The sequence below is a fragment of the Malaclemys terrapin genome, chromosome 1 (assembly GCF_027887155.1).
Source record: "Malaclemys terrapin pileata isolate rMalTer1 chromosome 1, rMalTer1.hap1, whole genome shotgun sequence".
NCBI classification, from domain to species: Eukaryota; Metazoa; Chordata; order Testudines; family Emydidae; genus Malaclemys; species Malaclemys terrapin.
This window is the reverse complement of record NC_071505.1, coordinates 88,925,709-88,945,429: the sequence shown is the minus strand read 5'-3', so window position 1 is coordinate 88,945,429 and position 19,721 is coordinate 88,925,709. Positions and strand designations below refer to the sequence as shown.

General features: G+C 44.6%; 1 protein-coding gene across 1 annotated transcript in view; it reads left to right on the top strand.

Moving 5' to 3' along the window:
- PLBD1 (phospholipase B domain containing 1) overlaps positions 1-18,358 on the top strand; it is a 46,770-nt gene extending 28,412 nt beyond the window's left edge. The window contains exons 6-11 of the mRNA XM_054030044.1: positions 145-289; positions 7,794-7,994; positions 8,108-8,248; positions 14,952-15,137; positions 16,149-16,255; positions 18,102-18,358. Of these exons, the coding sequence (XP_053886019.1) occupies positions 145-289; positions 7,794-7,994; positions 8,108-8,248; positions 14,952-15,137; positions 16,149-16,255; positions 18,102-18,269 (948 nt within the window). The 3' untranslated portion in view covers positions 18,270-18,358. The remainder of the gene's footprint in view (positions 1-144; positions 290-7,793; positions 7,995-8,107; positions 8,249-14,951; positions 15,138-16,148; positions 16,256-18,101) is intronic.
- Positions 18,359-19,721: the final 1,363 nt, after the last annotated feature.

Genomic DNA, 19,721 nt, shown 5'->3' with positions numbered 1-19,721 from the left:
ACTTGATAGTCTGATGATTCTTGAACAAAGGCAAAATCCATCCGATGGGTTATTTGCAACAAATTGTTGTTCCACCTCTACTGGTGTAGAGTAGAGAGTGTTACAATGATCAGGATTACTCACTGTTCTGCTTCTGTTTTCTAGGTTCTCCCTGGATATGAGAACATCTATTTTGCTCATTCCAGCTGGTTTACATATGCAGCTACGTTGAGAATATATAAACATTGGGACTTCAACATCACTGATCCAAAGACGGTTACTGGTCGGATGTCATTCAGCAGTTACCCAGGTAACTGGGGTGAGAATAGGAAACCTCATACTCTGCGTTCATAAATGCATCCATGTCTGTATGTGCCTTCTCCACATCTCATTGACTTGTGGACTCTTCTATAAAAGCCTTATAGACGGGACACTGTTACTATAGGCACCGAGGCTGACCTACCTTAATACTCTTAGAAGCCAATAAAGGAAAATTTCTTGCAGATGTATTGTTTTGAATGTATCCTTTAAAAAACAAATTGTCTGGGATGGTGTTCTGAAGAGTACTTGTTAAATATTCTGCAACCCCTTGGCGCAAATATGGTTCCTTATGAAAGAGTTTGAATTCCACTTGCTTGGTACATGTTCATCTGTATTGATGATATTTTCCCCACCCTACCCAAGCATACTCTACAGTACTAGTGTGTCTCTGGTGATAATACAGTTCTGAACACTTCACTTTAGTGGCTTGACTGATACTAATGGGATTACTAGAGAGTATCAAATTGACATTATCTTTGACATTTGGTTACCAGTTGTCAAATTGATTTTTCAATCTCCTTTTTGATTTGTGGAGGTGGGGTGCGGGTTGAGGGAGGGCGGTTTTACCTGACCAACAAACTTTAAACTTACTCTCCCTTCAGAGGATGGACTTTTTTTCTTGTTCTTTATGTGTGCTTCATGTTTTAGTTATGTAGCTAAAACTACTTATAAACTACCACAGAAAGGTTTGGCAGCACATCTCATTCTCCTCAGTGTTAGAAAGTGCCAGTTAATCTTAAAATGTAGACTCTTGATTTAAAAAAAATGGGTGGGGGTTCAGATGGATGGGTGGCGGGAATGATTCTAAACTTCAGGTCTTGAAAAAGTAAACAAAATGCAAAGCTGTTTGTGTTTGTATCCCACACGTTTGAAGCTGAAATTCAAAACTTAAAAAAATAATTTAAAAAACAATGGTGGAAATGGGTACACAGGTGGAGGCTATCTAATTCTGAGAGAACTGTGGCCATCAATTTGTTTAGCTGAGGATTTCAGTTAGTTGGTGTGTTTCCCTTGCAACAGAAGCTGAAGGGTCCTCAATGTCTCTACCTACAAACATCAATAACCCTGGGGTGGGTTGTTTTTTTTTAATGACATTTGAATGAAATTGAGGTTGAGGGACTGCTTGTCTTGTGGGTCCTCTCTCTTCCCCAATGGTCCTTAAGCACCACCTTCTCTTAGAGATTTGGGCTCTCATCTTTGAGGGGCTACTGAAGTCAGATTAGAAAATTTCCACCAAATTATCTCCTGTCAGTAGTGCACTCTAGCAGTATTAGGAAGAAAGTCTCTACAGTAATTCCAATCCCCCCAAAAGAATGGCACCCAGTCTGTGTCTGTTGAGAAGGAAAGGTACTGTCTAGGTACCCAAACAGACAGAAGGCTAAGGCCCAACCTGGATCTGAGATCTCTCTGAAAAGATGTTGTTGAGAACCATTGCACCCTTTAGAAGGGGAGATGGAGCTGACATGTGTACAGACATACTCTCTGTGCTTCAGATATGGGACCAGAACTACCAATTTAAAGTGTTGCCATTTGGGCTGGCATATGTGCCAAGTGTTACAAAATGCTTTGCAATCTTCGTGGCCTCTTCACACAAGACAGAAATGTGAGACTTCCCTGATTTGATCAATTGGCTTGTCAAGCTTCACCTTGGAAGATATCAAAGAATCAGCCACCGAGGTGCTGGTATAACTAGGCTTCATTCTAGAAGACCCAAAGTCTCAACTTGTTCCCCAGAGACGGTCAAAATCACCAAGAAATGTTGTAGACATGGCTCCTCTTAAAGCTTTCTTGTCCCAGGACAGACTCTGATACAACGATCTGGTAGGATTTGCCATTACCAGCAAATTTCAGCAAAGACCATGCTACAAAAGTTAGGTGTCATGGCCACAGTGAGGTTCCTGGCACCCAGGGTATGTGTCTACATGAGAGAAATTCAGCGGACTTTGAATTGTGGTGTAGTATCACATGCCACTAAGAAAGCCAGATCCAGTGACTTCATCAGTTTGCACTAGCTGACAGTATGGCTCACAGACTCTTGCACTTTTCCAAATGATGTACAACGACTGAGACGCAGGCTTGGTGGCAGTCTAGGGACATCCTGCAATAAGGAAAACTTCCAAAATCTTCTGCTGCAAGTTGCCGTAATGTGATGGAGTCTTGTACCAGGGCCGCCCAGAGGAGGCCTGGGGCAAAGCAATTTTGGGGGCCCCTTCCATAAAAAAAGGTTGCAATACTATAGAATACTATATTCTCGGGGGGCCCCGGCAGGGCCTGGGGCAAATTGCCCCACTTGCCCTCTCCCTCTCTCCCCCCCCCCCCCCCGGGCGGCCCTGTCTTGTACCTTTCGGTCATTTAGCCCTCTGGGGTCTACAGCAAAACCCATAGGTCCCATGTCACAGCTCCAAATGAAGACTGCAACCTTTTCCATGTACATGACCCACACCGGGCTATCACTTTTTCCCCTGAGCCAAGATAACTTTGACCTGAGAGAGCCAGCCAGCAAACTGTCTTGATAAAATACACTATATTCTGCCTAGTTGCAATCCTGCTATTAGCAACTTCTGGTTAATGGCAACATATTGCTGGGAACCAGTCCCATCTCATTAACATAAATGTTAATGGGATTTGGATATTAGCAACAGCCTGCTGCTTATTAACAGCTTTTTTTGGAAGAAAGGGCCACTTGGGGCTACAGCCTTGCAAACGTGCCTGCAGAAGGAAGCACTGGGATGTGCAAACCTGCCTGCGGCCAGTGCTTATCCCAGCCACTTCCTTCTGGGGCTACATCCCAGCAAACCTGCCTGCACACAAGGACCACAGGAGATAAAGACCTGCAGGCTGTGGGGGAGGTATGGGCAGCCAGGGCCGGCTCCAGGCACCAGCCGACCAAGCATGTGCTTGGGGCGGCACGTTGGGCCGGGGCGGCGCTCAGGTTTTTATTAATTTATTTATTGGGCGGGAGCTGGCGCTCGGAGGAGGGGCGGGGGCTGGCGCGGCGTGACGTGGTGCTGGGGGGGCGGGGCTGGTGCTCGGAAGAGGGGCGGGGGCTGGCGCGGCGTGGCACGGCACTGGGGGGGGTGGGGGCTGGCGCTCAGAGGAGGGATGGGGGTTGGCGCGGCGTTGGGGGGGCGGGGGCTGGTGCTCAGAGGAGGGGCGGGGGTTGGCGTGGCGCGGCGTGGCGCTGGGGGGGCGGGGGCTGGCGCTCGGAGGAGGGGCGGAGGCTGGTGCGGCGCGGCGCTGGGGGGGCGGGGGCTGGCGCTCGGAGGAGGGGCAGGGGTTGGCGCGGTGCTCAGAGGGGGCGTGGCTTCGGGCGGCATGGCGTTCTGGGAGGCGGGATTTCAGGCGGCGTGGAGCTGGGGGGGCGGGGATTTCGGCGGCACTGCGGGAGAGTACAGCGGTGCGGCGTGGCGCTCGCGCAGGGGTGGAGGGGCGGCACTCTTCTTTTTTGCACGGGGTGGCAAAAACTTAGAGCCGGCCCTGTGGGCAGCACAGTAGCAGGGAGGGGAACTGCAGCCCGAATATCGGAGCTGCACAGTACCTCTCTCTGTGCTCTCTGGGGGACTGCACACACAGAAGAAAGCACTGGGACATGCTGAGCTCTGACTCCTGGAGAGCACAGGGAAAGGTGCCGTGTAGCTCCGTGGGCCCCAGTGCTCCCCTCCCCGCTGCTGCCCTCCCCCTAGACAGATTTGCAGGGCTGCAGCCATGGAAGGCAAATCCCAGGACTTCCTTCTCTGGCTGTTCCTTCACAATCCTGCCTTCTGCGTATTAGTAACTGCTGGATAATAGCAATAAGCAGAATCTACTGTAATTGGAAACCCAAATCAGCTTAGTGTAAATATAAGTATTAATTGACATTTCACAGAAAGAGAAGGCATTAAAGGCATAAAACAGAGACAGACATCCCTCCAAGCCAGCCCTGATAATTAGTTTACAAAGTAATTCTAGATTATATCTGGCCTACCTCATGACAGAGAAGTCTTGGTTCTTCTACTTTCCAAAGATGCTTCACATCCTTTGTAAGAAGTGAGGTGTCCTCTCAGAAAAAAAATATACCTCCGTCCCAGTTAGTGTACTGTTTGACCCCAACATGAGTCAAAGTTGCCCAAGATAGCAGATCCTCCACATTGAGTCACAATAAATACTCTTTTTTGATTATAGCACCCTGTCTTTTGCAGTCTGGTAAATAGGTTGTTAGTTAGTTAACATTGGATCACAGCACGTATTATGTTTTTGATTAAGCATCCTTTATTTTGTAGTTAGCAATAGATACAACTAGAGGGTTGTACACTTCATTGCTTATATAGGCCAAGCTGACAAATAGGGGTGGGGAGAGGTAGCAATGCACTCTTCATCTCTGAAACTGTAGCAGTTTTACAGGAGACTGCCACAAAACTTACATTTTATTGTCAGTTTGTCTCAGCCGCTCCTCTTTGTCCCTTTGTTGATTTATCAGTTTCATATCATCAAGAATTTCTCCTTGACGGTGTCCATTTTGTGCTGCAGGGAGAGGAGCCTGAGCAGTAGCATTGTGACATCAGTGGTAACTCAGCCAGTTATCACTCACTCCCTTCAGTGACCTTAACTCTAACCATGCTGCCCGTATTGGTTCTGTCTCCCTTGGACACTGCCCATGTGACGCTGCACACAGAGGAGCATTGTGACAACAGACACACAGAGAAATGCCATTGAGTTGAGTGTAAGGCCTGGCTTTGCTTGGCCAATTAAGATTTCAAAGCCAGGCTGAAATAAAATAAATTCTGTGAAGAACTTCAAAAACATCTCACAAAACTAAGTGATTGGACAACAAAATGGCAAATGAAATTTAATGTGGATACATTTAAAGTAATGCACATTGGAAAAAATAACCCAAACTATACATACAATATGATTTAGCTACACCAAATCAGGAAAGAGATCTTGGAGTCATCGTGGATAGTTCTCTGAAGACGTCCATGCAGTGTGCAGAGGCGGTCAAAAAAGCAAACAGGATGTTAGGAATCGTTAAAAAAGGAATAGAGAAAAAGACAGAGAAAATCTTATTGCCCTTATATAAATCCATGGTATGCCCACATCTTGAGGAGACCACATTTGTACGCAGTATTCATCTAAAAAAAGATATACTGGCATTAGAAAAGGTTCAGAGAAGGGCAACTAAAATGGTTAGGGGTTTGGATCAGGTCCCATATGAGGAGAGATTAAAGAGGCTAGGACTTTTCAGCTTGGAAAAGAGGAGACTGGAGGGATATGATAGAGGTATATAAATCATGAGTGGTGTGGAGAAAGTAAATAAGGAAAAGTGATTTACTTGTTCCCATAATATAAAAACTAGGGGCCACCAAATGAAATTAATGGGCAGCAGGTTTAAAACAAATAAAAGGAAGTTCTTCTTCACACACCTGAGGAGGATGTGAAGGCTAGGACTATAACAGGGTTTAAAAGAGAACTAGATAATTTTTTTTTCAAAAAAAGGGGCCTGGAGGGAGCAGGAATGTGAGTGGCCCTGCTGGGGGCAGGGGGTTCTGGCTGAAGTGGGAACAAGCGCCCCGGTTGAGGGGGCAGGCTGGAGTTGGGGTGAAGAGTCTGGCTGGAATAGAGTGTGGGGGCCACTAAACTCATACCCAATTCTTACCCTTTCCCTAACCTTGAGAGCTCTTCCTCACCCCTATATCCAGAGTGGCTCTGCTCCCCTGTTACAGGCCTTTTTAAGGTCACTGCCTCACCTTTGTATTCTAAATGATGTCTAGAACATTCCTGTAATTCTGGAATTTATGGGATGCAGTGGTCAAAAGTTATTGCATTACATGCAGACAAACCGAGAAATGCCATCAAGTTAAGTGTAGGGCCTCACTTTTCTCAGCAGTTAATAGTGCCATGATGAATGAGGCTCCAGGTCCTGGAAACTTCAGTTTCCTACATTGTTTGGAGATAAGCTAAATGGCTCTGATCCAGAAGATGTAATCAGATTGCTTGTGTTGGCTTTGATACAGGAGTGACAGAGTTCATTTGAGAAGTTTGTTTGAGAGATGCTGATAACGATGGGAGACTGGTTTACAGATAAAGTAGATGAATTGTACAGAGAGGCAACAATTGACCAAAAAAAGGCAATTTCAGTTACATCAAGCTCTCATGCATCCTTAAACATAGAGCAAAAGACAAGGATGAATGAATGGAACTCCAGCCATCTGCTGATATCTCTAGTTTTCACTTGTGCTTATTTCTGAGGGATTTTTCCCCTGATTGAACTTGTAGCTTGCATTTAACTTTTTCTTTTCTCAGGATATTGATATATTCCAGGCCACACTGGCATATATGCACCTGTGTAATTAGACTGGAAAAGGATGACAGGTGATAGTTTATTGAAAAAGAATTGGAGGATAAAAATCAGTGAATATGAAAACCCAGGAAGAAATAATCCTTTCTGGCTTACCTGGATTTTGACGTTTTTGTAATTAAAAATTCCACTTTTAAATAACAATTTATTGTATAAATTAAGAATAAAATAAAAAATAACAGAAGATGTGACCTGCCTTGGAGGGGGGACCCAGCCAGCCACACCACACACTACAAACAACCACACACTCTTAAGATCCTTGAAAGACATGGTATCCTAAAAGATGGCTTGTTTGAGTCAGGTCCATCAGACCACTATGTCTTCAAGGAGGAACAGGAACTGGCCTTTGCAGTCACATGGTAGGGGCTATTACTCCATTACAGGGCCTGAATATAGATATCTAAGGCTTGGCTACATAGAAATTGAAACCAACATAACTAAGTTGGTTTGTAATTAACAGCTTGAGTTATTTGGGTGCAAGCCTGTGTGTGGACACTTATTTCAGAGTAAGAATGTCCTATTCCGATATAATTTAAATTGGTAAAATCTACTTTTATTCCAAATAAGTGTCCACACACAGGCTTGCTCCCAAATAACTCAAGGTGTTAATTACAACTACAGACAAGTCCTAAGCATTTTGTACTGCTGCTCATCACTGGAGTATCCAAGTGACTTCTGTGTAAAATAGACTAGCAAGAGAGAAGTCTCTTCTGACCTTTTTGGCATCTCTAGCTCTTCTGCCATATCTGATGATAGAAAGCTGTGCTTGGGGTAGGTTTTATTTGTTGCTGCATTTTGTTTTTTGGAACTAACTACTCAGAACTTCAAGCTCTATCTATGAGTGTTCCCTGCCTGTTTTGTGCTTGCAAAAACCTGTTACCGCTGTGTATTCAGAGAACAATTATTTGTAGAGTAATTCTCTTCTACGTGTGCTCTAATCTGAGAAAAGCCATGGAATCCTGTTTTATGAGAGAGGATAATGGCTTGAGCCTTCAAAATCGCTCTGGCTCTATTGGAGCGCGTATGCCTGATGCATGTTATATGCCTTCTTTGTTTGAGAAAGGTCCATCTTTTGGTTAAAGCATAGGACTGTGAGGCAGAGCTGGGGTCCATGTTAAGAGCCCACAAAGATAACAGGAAGTCTTCTGTTTTGTTTAAGGTTTTTTGATGTCTCTGGATGACTTTTACTTACTTGGCAGTGGCTTGGTAATGTTGCAGACCACAAACAATGTGTTTAACCAAACTCTACTTAAACAAGTGGTGCCCAAATCTCTCTTTGCTTGGCAGAGAGTCCGTATTGCCAACATGATGGCAGACAGTGGCAAAACCTGGGCACAAACTTTCTTAAGATGCAACTCTGGTAAGTAAGTTTATATGAACCTCTGAATAAAGAAAGCACTCCCTACTTTTTTTCCCCACCCAGCTTCTCCAGGCATTGATGAAAGATCTAACCTCCTCCTAATTGCCCCCTAGGAACCTATAACAATCAGTACATGGTCCTGGATATGAAGAAGGTTAAGCTGCAAGGGAGCCTGGATGACGGAGCACTCTATATCATTGAGCAGATCCCAACACTCGTGGAGTATTCTGATCAGACAAGTGTTCTCCGTAAAGGTAATCACTGCTTTGATAGCTTTAGGGTTAGGAAAATTCAACCATTTGTGCAAGCTGACAGGAGTGTTATTTTACATCTGGGAACGGTTTACATTGGGTACTTGCACTGGGACTCCAAGTTGGGAAGCTTTTTGTGTAAATGTCACCTAGATCCCACTGGCAGTCATTTCTTGTGTGCACCTTGCTGTTCCATATGAAACTGGCTCCCACCTGCTGCACCTGAATGCAAATGGCTACCATGAGCATCTTTTTAGGATGTGCTGAAGGTAAGAATTGGTGACTTGTTCTTCCTTCCCTGACTTAGCTTTCTCCTGCATGGTTTCCCTCTGTACTGGCACGCCTTTATTTTTTCTCAGAGGAGAGAGAGAGCATTTTTAATTAGTGCTGAATTATTGTGACATTGAGAGTCACTTGAACCTTTTTGTGATTGTCACCTCAGAGGGAAATGGGTTTAAAAGAAAAAAAATGACTCAGATAGCCAGATTCAGTCTCTGAGCTGAGCATTCATGGGGCTGTGTCATCTAGCAAATATTTGCTCTCCAGAAGATGCCTTAAGCCCACAGCAAAGCTAGTAACAAGTTGACTGCAAATATAACCTAAAGGCATCGTAAGAAATCATGCTAGCAGCCAGTATCAGCAATCAGGGCACATTCACAAGCATTTTCCAGGCACTTGTCTTTTTAGTTTGAGCTCTGTCCACCGACTTCACTGTTTTATTTCCATTGTTCTATTGTGCAGTTGCACAGCTGAAGATGTGATGAGTTGCAGAATTGACCCACATACACTAACATTCATGAAGATGTATCAATCATAACTGTGGTGGTTCTGTTTTGGATTCCTGCCCTCTCCTCTAATTCAATGGAAGTGTCTAGAAGATTTTTGGTGCTATCACAATATAAATAATGCTTTTGGGGGGGGGGGTGCTTATCATGAATAATCTATAAAATTTCTTCATCCATTTTACGTTTTGTGTACCTCTAATCCGCTGAAGATGCAAAATAAGTGGTTTTTCTGCTTATGTTTCTCACTTGTCAAAATGGCTTAATTGGGAACAGACTAACAAACTGAGGCCTCATTAGTCCCCTCTGACTGGGGGAGCTCATTGGAGTTAGTGAAGTTTGCCAACTAGTGAATCTGATGTTGGCCATTGTGGACAATTGCTTCTCCCAGATCCTCACTGAGGATCTGAAACATGGCTACTTACATGGCATCTGGTTGTTCCTGCTGCTGAGTGGATGAGCTTAGCATCACTACTCCAGTGGCTCTTCCGAGGGGCTAGAAATGAAGGAGCCTAATAGCTGATGTCAAGTGGGGTAGCAGGAGAGAGGTCTTTAGAGAGGTGGTTCCTCCTTCCCCTTGCTCTGGGATTGTGACAGATACCTGAGTGCAGTGCCAGCTGGTGATGGCAGAGGATGCATCAGTGACTGGGACCAGACCATCTGCCCTGTGTGATTGGTCCAAGCCTTTCTTAGACTGAGCTGGAACTGCTGTTGTGCAGTTGCATTTTGGTCTTGTACTTGGCACAATCATTTTTTGCCTGCTTCTGCCAAGCCCTCATTTGTGAGGCCAGTTGCCTGCCCAGTATTATCCCTCCAGCCCATTTTGTTGACGATCTGTGTTTTTCCTAATCAAGTCCCTCTGTCTCTGGACCAGATTAAGGTGTGTTCTCTGACTATGCTTCTGTCTCCAGGCCCCCTGGCCTGGCCATTCACTTGCACCATGTGTTCAGTTCAAGAGAACATGGGGAAGTCTGATTCAGGTTGTCTGCTGGCTGGGGATGGTTTAAGCTGTTCTATGTGTTTCCAAGCCCTAAGTCTTTCCTGACTTATGCAGTTGAACTACAGTCAGGGAAGCTGCTGGTCTCGTCCCCTACCTATAGCTACTTCCCAGAGCCTGTCTATAGTCAGGCTGTATTTGGACCTGACCTATCCCTCACTCCAGGATCTGCAGTCATTCCTCCCCATAGTTTGTGCAGAATGATCTGCCCTAAACTGGGCCTAGCGGGCTCCTTTTTAAGGTCTGGCCTAAACATTTGCCTGAGAGCCAAGCAAATAGACTCATGGCTTGTCCCTTATCTCCAGATGAGCAGAACCCAGAATCCCTCTGTTTAGCAGCTTCAGGCAGCTGATCTCAGTGGCTATGTTCCTGCCCACCAGAAAGAGCAACTGAGAGAGGGTGGATCCAGTGCTGCCAATTGGCTCCTCCCCTCAGGTTGTCAGGGCTAGCAATGGCTCTGGTCAGTTAAGGGCCTGAAAAGTGATGGGTAACATCAGAAGTCATTGAGGAAGTCCTGGTGTCATCCAAGCTGGTGATCCATGAGTGGCCACACAGCAGGTGTGAGAGAGGAAGATAGAAAATGTGCAGTGAGAACTAAGGAGTTAAAGGAAATCAGAGCAGAAAGAGGAACAAGTCACGGCTAGTGCATTTACAAAAACAACCCACAAACTGAAATTTTTGCAAAAAACAGAAAGATCAACTCTGTATTTGAATGTTTCTTGTACCACATGTAGCAGATTTTAGGGAATGGTAGAGGCAGAGCCAAAAGATGGTTTCATTGTGCAATTCAGAAGCACTTGGGAAAACTAAAAGCATGTAATTCTTTAAAAGAAGTTTTTTAGCTGTTGTTTATGGCTAAGTTTAAAAGGATTGGAGGCTTTAGAGGAAAGAATATGCAGGAGTGGAAAATGAAATGAATTGTGAGGCTTAAACAACCTATTGCTTTGGGAAAATCTTTGTGTGTTTAAATGTTGGAATAAATAACATTTTACATTACATGCTTTGATAACATGGCCATTTCCCAAGTATCTGGACATGTTTTGCATATGTTGGATCAAGCACAGTACAAATCAACCATTTCCTGGAGTCTGAAATACATACACCACTTCTTCTTCTCATCCCAAAGTCTGGGAAGCAGTCCATCACCGGCATTCATTCCTGTCTGTGGCCTGTTCCTCCATTAAGCCCAGCCTGGTCATGTCTCTGCATACGATTTCCTGCCATGTAGTTGGTGGCCAGCCTTCAGGTCTGATTGACCGTGGTTGTGTTTGCGTTATTTTCCTTGGCATCCTGTTTGTCTTCTAAGATATCGTAATTATTGCAATCTTTTTGATTGCAGCCAATCCTATAACGTCACTTCACATCCTGCTCCTTCTAACTTCTTCAGTTGTCATAATATCATTTCACAGTACACCTGCCATCTTCCAAAGAACTCTCATCTCTGTTACCTCCAGCTGTCTTCTGATGTCCATTTCATTTAACGCAGCTGCTTCCAGACCACAGAGTAATACTGCTAGTACATTGGTTTAATTCATTTTGGTGCCAAACAATGTTTTTATCAGTCCATAATTTCATCAACTTCTGTGTAGCTGTTGTAGCGAAAGCACATGTCCTTTTAACCTCATCCTTGATGGAACTGTTGATACTGATCAATCTTCCTTCGGTACATGTAAGGTTTTACTTGTTCTATGACTTCACTGCTGCATTTCAACACTTTATATATTGGCCCTTTTCCAAGATGCAACCACTTCATCATCTTGGCATTTATTGTAAGTTCAAGTCGACTACACCAATTTTCCAAGGTAGTGAAGAGTGTCATTGTCAATTCAAACATGTTTGCTAGTTGTACAGTGTTGTTTGCATGAGCTAAAGAGCTTAACTTTAGATCACCGTGCGTCATGCCCTCCAACTTATATACCATTTTTAATGTCCAATTTAAGAACATGATGAAAAGTGATGGTGATTCCATGCCCCCTTGTCTTACACCAGACTTTGACTTGAACCAGTTGCTTAATTTTCCACCAGTTCTTATGGCACTACAGGAATTTTCGTACATAACTTTTATAATTGCAGTTATTCTATCTGGAACTGCATATGATTTTATTTCTTTCCATAATGCTTTCCTCCAAACCAAATCAAATTTCTTCATGAAGTCGATGAAAAGAGCAAACATCTTTAATCCCCATTCTCGCCTTTTTTCCATCAGCTGTTGGCATGTGTGTCAGATCAATTCAACTTTGGCCTGGTATGAAGCTACACTGTTCCTTGCCTGCTGCTACTTCTAAAACTGGCCATAATCAGTTGACAATTACTTTCATCATGATTTTTCCAGTACTGATAATAAGCTTATACCTCTTCAATTATTCAAATTGGCAGGATCTCCTTTCTTTAGGATTGGTACAACTATTGCCTTTACCCAATGATCAGGTACTTTCTCCTGCTTCCAGACCTTATATATTTTTCTAATGCTTTGATAGCACTTATTACACAAGCTTTTAGCAGCTCAGCTGTTATGTTATCTATTCCTTCAGCGTTCCCATTTTTAACTGCTTCATTGCTCTTTCTATTTCTTTTTCAGGTGGTGGTTCAGTGCTTATATCCATTCTGCCCTGTTCCTCTGGGATGTCTAGAATGCTTGCATCTGGAAAAATTACACTGTTTAGCACTTGGTCAAAATGCTCCTTCCATACTTCCAGGAACTCTTCGATATTTGTTGTTGGTTCACTGGTAGCATTTCTTACTACTTGCATCGTTGACTTGATTGTGTTTCTGTACAATTTAACCTTTTTGTATATAGATGGGAACTCTGATTTCAGACCAGGGCAGATAGGGCCCATTTCACCTCTTTAGGCAAGTCTGTCTCGGAGAAGGAAAACTGATTTCAAATCCAAGGGGTCCAAGCTTGTTAGCCTTGAAGGGCAAGTAAGGTGGAACTGCTGATTGTGCCTGTTCCTAGCAGGCCAGCAGGCTATCACATCGTGCTTCCATGAGCTGCATAGGGTAGAATGTGCTAACAAGCCATTACATCTGAAATGGATTTGTTATAGAAACAATACTACAAGCCAGACTGATTTATATGGCCTAACAAATGGAAATGGTCATGGATTTTGGTTAACAGCTAAATATATTACACACAGTGCAATCTGGAATGTTAGAGCTGTTTGCTTCCGGCCAGACTGAGCTAGCAGTGGAGAACTTAAGGAAGTGACACATTACCTTTGCTGCCGAACAGGAGACACGTTGGCTGGGTACAGGAGCGTTCACAATTGGACATTGTACTTTCCTTTATTCAGGACACTCAGGTGGACAAGCAAAGCCTAGGGATGGGGTTGCAATAGCAGTGGACAAGAGAATAGTTACTTCAAATAATAGCTGGAAACCAGTGTCTGAGCAGATTGTCATAGCAAGGTTTACTGCTGCCTACAATAAACTATGCATAACTGTAACCTGTTGTTATGCACCACCAGAAGCAGCAGAAGTGGAAGAGAAGGATGGATTGTTACAACAGGGGGATAGCATTGTAGTTGAGATTCCTGATCATGATATGATTTTTATAATGAGAAATACGAATGCAAAGGTTGGTAGTGGACCTGGTAAGCAAATGAATAAAGTTGGGACCACATGATATCAGGATGGCAAACGAACTTGCTGTGAGATACACAATCTGATTATTGCTGGTACTTGTTTTTTTCCTGAAGATATGCACAAGATTATGTGCAATTCAGCAGATGGTCAAACTAAAAACCAGATTGACCGCATTATTATCCGTAAAATGCATAAAAGGGCACCTTTGAATGTTAGTCTATAGAGGTGCAGGATGTGGCCGTGATCATGAATGACTAAGGGGAAAAATTAATATTAAGTTAAAGTCCAAGAAACAGAGGGGTGTAACTGGAGTCACATTTGATCTTGATAAAGCTAGCTATGTGAGAGAGGTGTACAAGTTGATGCTTGCGAGGCGTTTCATTAATTTGTGTTTGATGAAGAAATCTCACTACAGACTGAATGGGAAATATTCAAGGAAGTGATACAAAATACAGTATAGGAAGTTATTGGAAGACATAAACAAACAAGGAAAAACTGGACATGCAATGAAACAAGAACATTACAGGAAAAGGGTAAACAAGCCAAGACTGATGGGAAAGTGGAAAAATAAGTGTTGTAGTTGCCCAAAGCAGTGAAGAAATCACAAAGATTGGACAAGCAAAAGTTCTGGAAAGAAGAGACTCAATAATGAAAGGTGGTGTCAAGAGAACAATATATACACTGCAGCATCAAAATAATAGTCCTCAAAGCATTCTTGCAGCGCGAGTGAGCTGAATGACAAGGGACTCAAGACTTATTTTAAGGGAAAGCTGGAGCAAAGAGGAGAATCTTGCAGTGTTCATTAAAGTTGTCCAGACTTGGGCTTAGACACATTTCTAAGTGTATTTCTCCATTGCAACAAACACTTGTCTCCTCTGAGCATCACCTATGGGACAGGCAGATGAAGTGCTCCCGCAAAACACAGGTGATGCTGCAGAGTAAAGGTGGAGAGGTGGTCTCTGAAAGCCAGGATCCAGATAGCAACAAGCACCTTGAGTTTTAGTTACAAGTGAACTGGCAGCCAGTGCTGAGCTCAGAGCAAAGGGGCAATATGCTCTAACCTCCCTGTCCTACTCAAAAGTCAGGCAGCTGTGTTTGTACTAGCTTAAGCTAGTGGAAACCTGAGGCCTGAGACTCTGGTAGCACCATCTCTCCAGTGGAATTACTTGTGAATTAACTCACCTGCTCCCAATGGCAACTGATATGTTGTGCTGCTGTCAGACTGGATCTAGCTCCTGTTCCCTAGCTGGCATTGTTAAGGCAACATAGCAATTGAAACATTTTTTTAAATGAGTGCACAGTTTGTTTAATTAAACAACAGAATGGGTTGTCTCCCTTGCAGGATACTGGCCTTCTTACAACATCCCTTTCCATGAAACCATCTACAACCTCAGCGGGTATGCAAAGTACGTTGAGAAATACGGCTTGGACTTTTCTTATGACCTGGCTCCCAGAGCAAAAATCTTCCGACGGGACCAAGGGAAAGTGGCTGACTTGGAGTCCATGAAGTATATAATGAGATATAACAGTAAGAAGCCCATTTGTTTTCCTTTGATCTGATTTTTATTATTTATTGTTTGTATTATGGTGTTGCCTAGCAGCCCCAGTCATGGCTGAGGAGCACATTGTGCTCAGTGTTATACAAACATAGGACAAAGAGACAGTCCCTGCCCTGAGGCGCTTACAATCTAGGTATGAGATAAGACTTGAAAATCTTTTTTTTTTTTTTTTTTAACCCCGTGCACCAACAGAATTAGGAGACTTGCTAAGGCTCTCTGGGGAGAACTGTTCTTGAGCACAGTTGGAGCAAGGAAAGGGTCTTGCAAAGCCTTCAGTACTAGGCAATGTGTCTATAATACTAACATAGAGGATTTAGCATAAAAGCTTTTTAAAAGACTCCTTTAACTTTCCCCTCTCAGAAGGAATGTGCTTCAATGCACAATGCTCTGTCTTGATGCTGTCAGGATCCGCCTTACTGGGATTAATGGGGAAAAGTGTTCTGAATAAACACCATCTCTAGGTACAGATGACCGTAGCTGCTTTATTTTGATTCTCTTTTGCATATAACATTATTTGCCACATGTGACGTTTGGAAGGACTTTCCCCAGGGTGAACTGGCAGTCGTCTGAGGGAAAGAGCATGGGGACTGCCTTTCTTTGGTTCACTGCGTATCAATACACTATTGCAATCAGATGGGCATAGTTTTCTCCCACTCCCCGATTTCCTGCAATTGCAGGGGGTATTGCTAGATCTTGCTCCTTGCCATCTTCATTTTTAGTTTCTTGTTTTGTAAACTTTTTTCTTCTGTCCTAGACTAAAATATTAAGACCAGAGCTGCTCACTACCTTTTCTCTCCTGATCCCTCCCCCATTCTCTTGTACGAGTTGGCTTTCTCTCATTACAACTTCTCAGGTAGTGTTGCATTAGCTTGCAGAATATTCCATTCAGGACTCTATGGGAGGAGCCCTTAGCCCCTACTGGGGATGGCCCTGTGAGTAGACTGACTTGATTTCTTTTCTCTTCCCCATTTATTTCCCAGACTACATGAAGGAGCCCTATGCCAAGCTCAATCCGTGCAAAACTATCTGCTGCCGCGAAGACCTGAACCCTTCTCTCCCAGTGCCAGCAGGCTGCTATGACTCGAAGGTAAAGACCCCTAGAGCCCATGGCCTGCCTTACATACTGTCTGAGTGAAAGCAGGGCGCCTGCTCTGGACCTGCCAACCAAGTCTTCTTACTCTGCAGAAGATGGTTCCCAGTCTGCCCCTTCTGTCCCCCAATCTGCGACAGTAGGGGAGAGTCAGGAATAAAACACTATCCTGGGCAACACTTCTTACCAGCGATTAAAGAAAAGCATCTGCAAGGCAGGGTTATGGGAGACTGGCTGCTGTATTTGCCTACTTAGCCAGGGCCCTGCCAGCCTAACTGACTGCTCTGTACAGTGTTATGTGGTCTCTAGGATCTCTGATCCTCTGCACCATCTGGGAATTAGCTAATCCTTTGGAAAGCAGCTAATTGCCAGGGTTTCCTGAGTCCACAAGGGAGTGCTGTGGGATGGAGGGGAAGCACCTGGGCCAGACAGGATGGGACTCCTGTCTGCTGTGAGTCTTGGTTGGCCCCATCTCCTTCCTGCTGCCTCCACTCCCTGCAGCTGCATTCCAGTCCTTCTCTTCAAGGTTTCACTGGGAGCGCCAGGGTCCCAGTGCTAGCTGGGGTGAGGTCAGTCTCACTTAAACACAGGGAGCAAGAGGCGTGGAACCAGATGGCAGAGGGAGGTGAGCCATACGTTTTGTGGGTGGGAGGATGCAGGAACCCGAGGTACGTGGGTACATACTTATCCTATGTATCCAGGTGCAGAATGCTGTGGTGAGACTGCTCACCCTTAGGGCACTAAGGGTTCATACCCAAATTTGATTAAAGCCCAGCAGTAGGTAGGGCTCAGGAGTGTACTTGTCACTCAAAGGCCCTGGAGCCCTCAGTTATCTTATTTTCAGGGTGGCACAGAGGGAATGGGAATTTGCCAAGCAGCTGTCTGCTCTCATTAATGGAAACCATGTGGCCAGTTCCCTGGAACCATGCAGGAATGTTTCTTCCTCCTGACCCCCAGTGACCCCTGTGTTTGCTAATGCCTTACTCTTCAGTGAATCATTTTGCTCTAGACTTAGCCTGTATAATTATTCTCAGCACGAAGTTGGCAAAGGTCAGGTAGCTTTTAGTTTTAACCCATGATTCAGTAAAAAGGACTGATTTTTACAGGCAGGATTTATGGCAGCTTTGTTCTTAGTACAAATGCTAGGTAAGTTAATACTAACCCTTAAAACACTGACAAGGTCTAAGGTGTTTTACCCTGTCAGGGCTAGCCCATTTCCGGGATTGTGTGTGAGGCTGCAAGGACAGGCAGCATCAGAAATCTTTGGCAGACCCAGTTCTGAGGATTTCCACTCTTCCCTGGCTTGCCTGACTTGCCCTGGGGTCCCTGCAGGGCTCAGCAGGGACCCCAGGGACCTCCGTTCTGGCAGTTACACATGGTGCAGAAATAGGAGTGGGAAGGTGGCTAGGGAGCTTTATACCACATGTACTTCCCTGTATTTTCTCACCAAATCCCCTAGGGGGCTATTGCACCAGCCAAGAACAGCTGGAGCACAGCACTGTTTTGGCCATGTCCCCTCCCAACCAGCTGGGGAGACCCTTACGCTGGGGGTATTCCCCAGGGGGCAGATCGGCTGCCTTTACATCAGTGGGGCTGTAAGTCACCTTGGGTCCTTGGTTTCTTAAGGTGTGGGCAATGCTTGGTTTAAAAAAACCTTTCTGTTTGGGGGGATGTTGCTTGAACTAGCATAAGTTTTCCTCTGCTCAGTTTCTTTCCTTTACGCCTGCGTATACCCACTTGGACCAACCTGAGCAGTGCCCTCCCTCTCCATAGTTTTTAAACACTTCAAATGTGATAGAACAATGTATCCTCTAGCTATAAAATCCTGCCCTGTCCTTCACAGGTGGCAGATTTCCATATGGCTTCGGTGTTTGCAGCCTGTGCTGTCAATGGCCCACCTGTAGAGGATGGGCTTCCTGTTTTCAGCTGGAAAAAATTCAATGGGACCAGGCATCAGGGTCTGCCAGAATTCTACAACTTTGACTTCGTCACCATGAGGCCAATCCTGTGAAACTGGTATCAGGGTTTATGAAAAAATATTTTTCCTTTTTTGAATACTTTCATTCTCCCACAAAATAAAACATCCTTTAAGTCCCTGTGTTTGTGCCTTAACTGCCCTCTGCTTTCCTAGCTTCCAGAGCTTTGTTCTGTGAGGCAATGGGCTTGGGGAGGCACCATCTAATCAGTCCTATAAGAACATAGTAACTACCACGGGCTATTCACAAATTGCAGTTGAAGAATGAGAACAATGTCACAAACCAGCACTGAATGAGGAGGCTCCATGGGCAAGTCACTTCACTTCTCTGTGCCTGAGTTTCTCCATCTGTAAAACTGGGATGGTGCTTGCTTTCCCTTTGTAAGGTACATCTGAGAGCCATGGGTGAAAAGTCTATGCAGAGTTAAATATTATTATTACAAATTAGAGGCAGAACAGGTCCACTTCATAATGAGGCTCTGATAGCGCTGCTCACTAGGGCTGGGTGGAAACCCTCCTGTCTACAGTGCATTCTTTCAGTAGTTTGTGTTAAAGTTTTGGGCCTAAAGATGCAGAAAGGCACCTGGTGCGATTTTCCCACCAGATGCCTAAATGCCTTTAAAAATCCGGCCCTGGCACCTGAGAGGCAGTCACGTGCAGAGGGGACGCTTTGTGGAAACCTTTGGACTCAAACAGGCTGTTTTGTGGCTAGATTGGTGCCAGCCAATAGCTGAGAGGAATAGTTTAGTGGAAAGCAAGGTATTTTCCTCTCTACCTACAGGCAAGTGACTGGCCAGAGATATGGAATTTGTTACCAACTTATTCATTGAATTGTTCAGTGGCCTTGTATGAGTCTCAGACTCTGTCCAGTCTGCAAAATGGGGCATAGGAACTTATCCTCCTTTGTGAGATTTGTTAACATCTGTGAAGAAGCAGCACTGTAGCTATTATTTCTTCTTTGAGTGCTGGTCCCTATTTGTATTCCACACATGGGTATCCATGTGCCTGAGACCGGAAAACCTTGCAAGTAGTGTCCATTGGTCCACAGCTGCTCTCTAAAGATCCTCCAGCTCAACACGAAGAGTATAAGGGGAAGTGCGGACTGTCCACCTCTCCATGTTCCTCCTGACCGCCTCATGGCCTGAGCTGGAATCCTCTGTGCCTGAAGCTGTCTTAGCACCAGCTTTCTTATCTGTAAATATAACTGTAGATGGTTCTTAGTGTTTTTAGTAGTCTCTTTACAGTTAATATAGATTAGTTTTCCCCACTTTCGAGAGAAGGACTATACCCAGATTTCTGAGGTTTAAGAATCGTGTCTCCTGTCCTTGCTCCTCGGTCAGCAATGACCACAAGCACTGTCTTTACTGCCTTGGGGAGGTACGTATCTCTGCCAAGTGCAGGATCTGCTGCTCCTTCCCTCTCCCGAGAGGGACGAGCACTTCAGCTAAAGAAGTACCTGATGGAGAAAGCCATGAGACCCCAATCAGA